We start from the raw sequence: 5,686 nt of genomic DNA on the forward strand, positions 1-5,686 counted from the left end.
CCCCGGTGGCCGCGGCGCTGTTCCGTCCCGGGGATTCCCCGGCCAGACGCCCCCCTCCTCCCCCCGGTGCAGCCGGCGCCCGGCGGTGAGTCAGGCGCGGGGCCGGCTATAAAGCGGCGGCGGCCGGCGCTGCCCCGCCACACGCCTCACGCCTGCACAGTCCGCTCCTCCTGCCTGCGCCGCGGGACCATGGGCTGCGCTCGCCTGCTCCTACTCCTGCCGCTGCTCCTGCTCGGCTCAGGTAGGCAGGCAGGCGCGGGGCTTCATCGCTGCACCGGCCCCACACCGGAGAAACCTGGTTGGGCGCTGGGCTCTCCCCCTTTTTTCCCCTTCAATTTCTTCTCCGCTTGGGATCGAGGGGCAATAACCCCGCAGCGAGCAATGGGCGCGGGCAGGGATGGAGGAGCAGGTCCCTGGGGTGTGCCGTGCCCGTGCAGGATGGGGTGAGGGATGCTTGGCAGCCTGCGGACTTGTCCCTCTGCTTCGTGCGGGGATGCTGCCTGTGGCACAGGGATGCCGTCACCCTTTCGTTCGTCCATGCCAGCGGTAGCGATGCCCAGGCAATGTCCAGTGCTAGGGTGAGGGATGAAATGCAGCCCCGGCACCAGGGATATAGTCCATGCCGGCGGCAGTGGTGCCCAGGGCATGTGCCTTAGCAATGCCCCGCGCTAGCCTGAGGGATGAAATGCAGTTCGTGCACTGAGGATGTAGTCCATGCCAGTAGTGGTGATGCCCAGGGTATGTGCCTTGGCAATACCCAGTGCTAGCCTGAGAGACAAAATGCAGCCCAGGCACTGCAGATGTTGATTTGGGGCTTGGGGGTGGCTCTGCACTGCCATGATTTGGGTCTGTCTGTGCCATGGTATCCAGCTAGGAGGTAGGCAGGCAAGGTTCTTTGGGTAGATGTGATCTCTTTTATTAGACCAACTAAATAGTTGGAAAATATTGTTCGTTGCAAGCTTTTGGGTACAAACACCCTTCTGCAGGCAGAGGAAGGGTTTGCAGTTGTTTTGTGCTTTCCTGGATGGGATAGGAGCCAGCATCTATCCCACTCCCTCCCACTGGCTTTCTGAGCAGAGCCCACAGGAGAGGCTGCCCCCTGAGTGTGTGTAACTCGGTGCCGAGGATCATGCCCCTGCTAACCCTCTGCTCTGCCCCTCTCTCCCTTGCAGCTGTTGGAGCTCAGCTGGGAGCTGAAAACGGGCACTCTAGTGCCCCCTTGCCACTGCGCAGAGCCAAGCGCTGCTCCTGCTCCTCTTTGATGGATGAGGAGTGCGTCTACTTCTGCCACCTTGACATCATCTGGATCAACACACCACAGTAAGTGGGGGAGCCGAGGCGGCACTCCTTAACCTCTCTTTCACCCGGAGCCTACTTACCTTGGCGGGAAGCCAGTTACCATAGTTACCTTTTACCGTCCCACTGGAAGGGGGCATGGGCAGTGTCTCGTGGGGACAGTGCTGCCATCGGCTAATACTTCAGCACAATGAGTGAGAGGACATGGCTCCCTGGGACAGAGCTGGACAGCTAACTATACCATCCAGTTAAAAAGCTCTTCAGTCCAGAAGAAAAGCCATGCAATAAACCCTGTGCTTTACACTCTCTGGGGGGGAAAAAAAAAAGAGGATGTAAAAAGCCATGCAGTACTTCAGAGGAAGACTGAGGGGGGTGGGTTTAAAGAGGGGTAAGAGACTCGCGATGGGGACAGTACTTATTTACACAGATTTCCCTGTCCTTTGGGAGTATACAACCCAATCTGGCTTATGTTTCCATCAGTCCTTTCACTAGGGGAGGACTCTGTGGGGAAAGCATGTGAGATTTTACTAGAGGTGAAGCAAGTTGCTTTTAAGAGTAGGCACAGCAGATCTAAAGCTTCCACTGTTCCTAAAGTCCTAAAGTATAACCAAGGATGTGCTGTGTTTTGGTTCAGAGTGTCAATGCTATAAAATGCTTTTCATTGCGAAGCACAGGACACAGCGTAGTGGCTTGATTCAGCTAATCTTTACTTAATATGAGTAGTGATTTTCCTCTGTGAATCACCCCAGTAGAGGGAATACTATCCCAAAAGGATTATAATTATGCTTGGGGATAACCTCATGAATTCTTAGTAGCAACTATTATGCATTAACACATTTTGTAGATTAGCGAGGATGTGTGCAATGCATAAAATATTTCATTTTTACACTTTACTCACCAAGCAGCAATATGGGGTAATATCCTCAGCAGGTATAATGAACATTGCCTTTGAGGCTATGTGCACTGACATCAGTGAAAGAGCTATTCCATTTCTTTTTTATTGATTCTTTTTGTGTTTGCAGTTTTCCAAAGTTCACATAGGTGAGGTTTTATTGCACTCAGTTGCACACTCAAAGTTTTAATATCCTTCTAGAATTATGACCAAAAAGCAATTAATCATGCAAGCAGACACTTTAATCAGCATTACTGTAGGATTGTCAAAACATTTACATGGAAGTTATAACCAATTAAAACCAGCCAAGATTAGACAGAACATCCTTCATTTCTGAGGCCACAAATTAAATTCTTTGATTCTTTGATCATAGGAAAACTGTGCCATATGGACTTGGAGGTCCTTCTCGAGCCCGGCGATCTCTGAAAGACACAGTCTCCGGAAAGCTTGCAGAATCAAACAACAGATGCCGATGTGCCAACCAAAAAGACAAGAAATGTCTGAACTTCTGCCAGACAGGAAAAGAACTCTGGTATGTTGTTGTATTTGTTATTTTAATCGGCTGTGAACTGCAGTAGTAATAAAGGGGCCATTCACTCAGGTGAATTGTCCCTCTGAAATCTAATCCCATGACTTCTCATCATTGTTAATAAGGACAGTGCATTTTAACCCAGCAGTGTCATCTGATTTCACCATTTATATAAATGCATGCAACACAGCACCAGGCATGTCAGCTCACATGCAGACCAGGTTCACTTTAATCAAGTCTGTTCCTACACAGTGGGAGCAGACAAAATGTATGTGTATAAATGCTGTTTGTTTTTAACAGCTGGGGTTTTTTTTGTTTTTTTTCTTTGCTGTACACAGGGCTCAGTCCACAATAGAGAAGGGTTGGGATCATCTCAACAAAGGTGAAAGTTGCAAAGGACTGAAGTGCCTGCACCGAGAACTACTTAACAGCAGGAAAATGAGAAGGTGAGCTTCCTTATGCGGTACTAAAATGGTTGATGCCACGATGGCTCAAGTATGCAGAGAACATACAATTCTGTTCTCAAGTCAATGTAAATTTAGCTGTTGACTTCAGCTGAGGGCAGGATGGAGTCCTGAATCACAAAAGTGGGGCTGTTGCTCATCCATATCTTGCAGAGTCAAACTTACTGAATTCTGTATAGTTTCCCACACTTGCTCTGGACTTGTAACAACTCCAGCCTGAGAAAAGCTTGAGAAATTTTGAATATTGACAGCAACAGAACTTGATGTTTTAATGTGCTCATGAATTATTTCATCTTCTGGTAAGATGAGAAAATAAAATACATTCAGAGGCACATTTTATGCATAAAATGCAATTTCTTGAATTGTGACAGTTTTACCCCAATATGTAAATAACTTTCCATGTTCTGGTCAGCAGTGTTGGCTTCCTTGTTATCCAATATACTTATTTAAAGTAAGGGCAAAGTGTAACCATTTTAAATGATGTATGAGGAATAGGGTAGGAAGATTGAAGCCATTTGAGTCAAAGCACTCATTTGAAGGGTGGGTGTCTCGGCTTTAAGTCTCTGGTCTTAATTAGGTCGAGTAAGACTCGAATTTGGATCTCCTAGATCTCAAGCGGGTGTTCTTACTATGACACTGCTCAGAGAGTGACGGGGTCTTATTTTGACCATAAATTCCACCTGGGGGAAAGTTTTGGTTCTGACACATTGGTCCTTTCTAATGAGAAACCGCGTTGTCAAAACGTTCTGGACCAGCTCATCTTCTCTTCAGAATGGGGACGTGCTGGAGCCCAGAACAGCTGTTTGCAGCCTCCCAGCTACAGCCAGTCTATGGAGCCCGGTCTGCTTGCGGCAGGGCTTGCAGCCTCCCAGCCACCTGCTAGAAGCAGCCTGGGCTCCGTGGCAGGCAGCAGTTACTTAGAGCCTGAGCTGGTGGTTGTGTGCTGAGCAAAATGGCCTTGTGTGCCACGCTCCACACACATGCCGGGCGTTGCTGACCCCTGTGCTATTCTAAATTGAGTTTTATTTAACCAAAACTCTGTTTGAACCCACACATACATACACAGTTTGTTTTAATGGTTATGATAACATTTGGTATTTTTCCTGTTTTCACAGACTAGAGGCCATTGGTAACAGTATCAAAACTTCCTTCCGGATTGCAAAGCTAAAGGCTAGACTCCATGAAGTGAAACAGCTGAAGCATAACAGAGCACATAGAAGGCAAAACAGCTGGGAAAGTCAGAAAACATCCTAGTGGGGAGATCACCTGCCCTTTTCCTCTATCACTACAAGTTATGGACGAAGCATTGCTGAAACTCTGTTTTGCCTTTTAACAATCTACTCTGGCAAAGGCCCAGGATATGTCACTCCACATATTAAAGCAGCAAAATAAAAGCTGGAAGAGAATCTAAAGAAATCTTCTATTTGGATAATAAAGATGTAGCATCTCATCTTTCTGGAATCCAAACTGATGAGTTACGTGGGAGACGGAAAAGTCCTCATTAACAAACTTTAATTTGAGGGCTGACTTTCCAAAGGAGGAGTGGAACATCTGAATGTTGCTTCTGAAGAGAAGACATAAAAGGGATTGTTATAAATGAATGTGACAGATTTCAGGGAGGAAAAAAAAAAACATATGCCAAAAGATGTTGCAAGAAATACCCAATACAGAAGAAGATAAAAAGCACGGAGATCAAGATTTGAAAGGAGAGACATTATTTTAATTTTTTTTTAATTCAAATGCAAAATGAAAGACACTGTGTTACTTTAATCAGGACTTCTTGCATATATACAAGTCTACCTCTTGTACTTTATGTTGCACTCTGCTAAAATACTTTTACACCTTATTATTGCCTTTGCTTACCAAATGCAACCCTTTGCCTTTTTCAGAAGCTTGGTTTGGTAGTATAAGCACAGCTATCTAAATGTCCTATGTGAGTGAAACACTGTTATATGGATAATCAGGGTTTTGGATAATGAAAGGAATTTTCAACACAAAACACAATGGGAAACACTACTTTGTTTAACATAACAGGATAACGAGGTCTAATAATAGAGACTGTACTGTCTTGTATGCTGCCAGTAATCTACTGAACCACATCTATAACAGAAACTGTTGCAAGATGAGGATTTCTTCAGTGTCTCACTTGATAAAGAGCCTAGAGACAAAGGGTTGTTTAAAATTATGTCAAAAGGCTAATATTGGGTGAATGTTTCTAGCAGCGAATTAATTCACATTGTTGAATTTGCTAACTGGTGTCTGATTTGAATGTTATTTGCTTATATTTATATTCTTGCAAATTATTCATTATATTTACCATGTTGAATATTCATTTAAGCAGGCCATATTGGTCTATGCAGGTTTTACATATTTCTGTATGAAATTGGGAAATGCTTCCTGCCTGTCAAGGTAAATATCTTTTAGAAATAAATATTTTTAACTAATTGAGTTGATTTGGTTTTTAAAGTGTCTTAATGTCTTTTGATTATTCCCCCCTTCCCCTCC

At 45.2% G+C, this 5,686-nt stretch overlaps 1 protein-coding gene across 1 annotated transcript; it reads left to right on the plus strand.

The window, feature by feature from the left end:
- The first annotated feature begins 128 nt into the window (after positions 1 to 128).
- On the plus strand, positions 129 to 5,634 carry EDN1 (endothelin 1). The gene is made up of 5 exons (XM_019522669.1): positions 129 to 241; positions 1,173 to 1,320; positions 2,562 to 2,720; positions 3,056 to 3,163; positions 4,297 to 5,634. Exons 1-5 carry the CDS (start codon positions 190 to 192, stop codon positions 4,433 to 4,435), a joined length of 606 nt encoding a protein of 201 aa, XP_019378214.1. The 5' UTR covers positions 129 to 189; the 3' UTR covers positions 4,436 to 5,634.
- The last annotated feature ends 52 nt before the right edge of the window (positions 5,635 to 5,686 follow it).

This window comes from Gavialis gangeticus, unplaced genomic scaffold (assembly GCF_001723915.1).
Source record: "Gavialis gangeticus isolate Ggan-Ray unplaced genomic scaffold, GavGan_comp1, whole genome shotgun sequence".
Classification (NCBI taxonomy): Eukaryota; Metazoa; Chordata; order Crocodylia; family Gavialidae; genus Gavialis; species Gavialis gangeticus.

Excerpts from the sequence above, each read along its gene's own strand:
- EDN1 (XM_019522669.1), top strand. The coding sequence starts at position 190 with ATGGGCTGCGCTCGCCTGCTCCTACTCCTGCCGCTGCTCCTGCTCGGC. Across the intron at positions 242-1,172 it reads GCTGCTCCTGCTCGGCTCAG|CTGTTGGAGCTCAGCTGGGA; the intron begins GTAGGCAGGCAG and ends TCTCCCTTGCAG. Across the intron at positions 2,721-3,055 it reads CAGACAGGAAAAGAACTCTG|GGCTCAGTCCACAATAGAGA; the intron begins GTATGTTGTTGT and ends TGCTGTACACAG.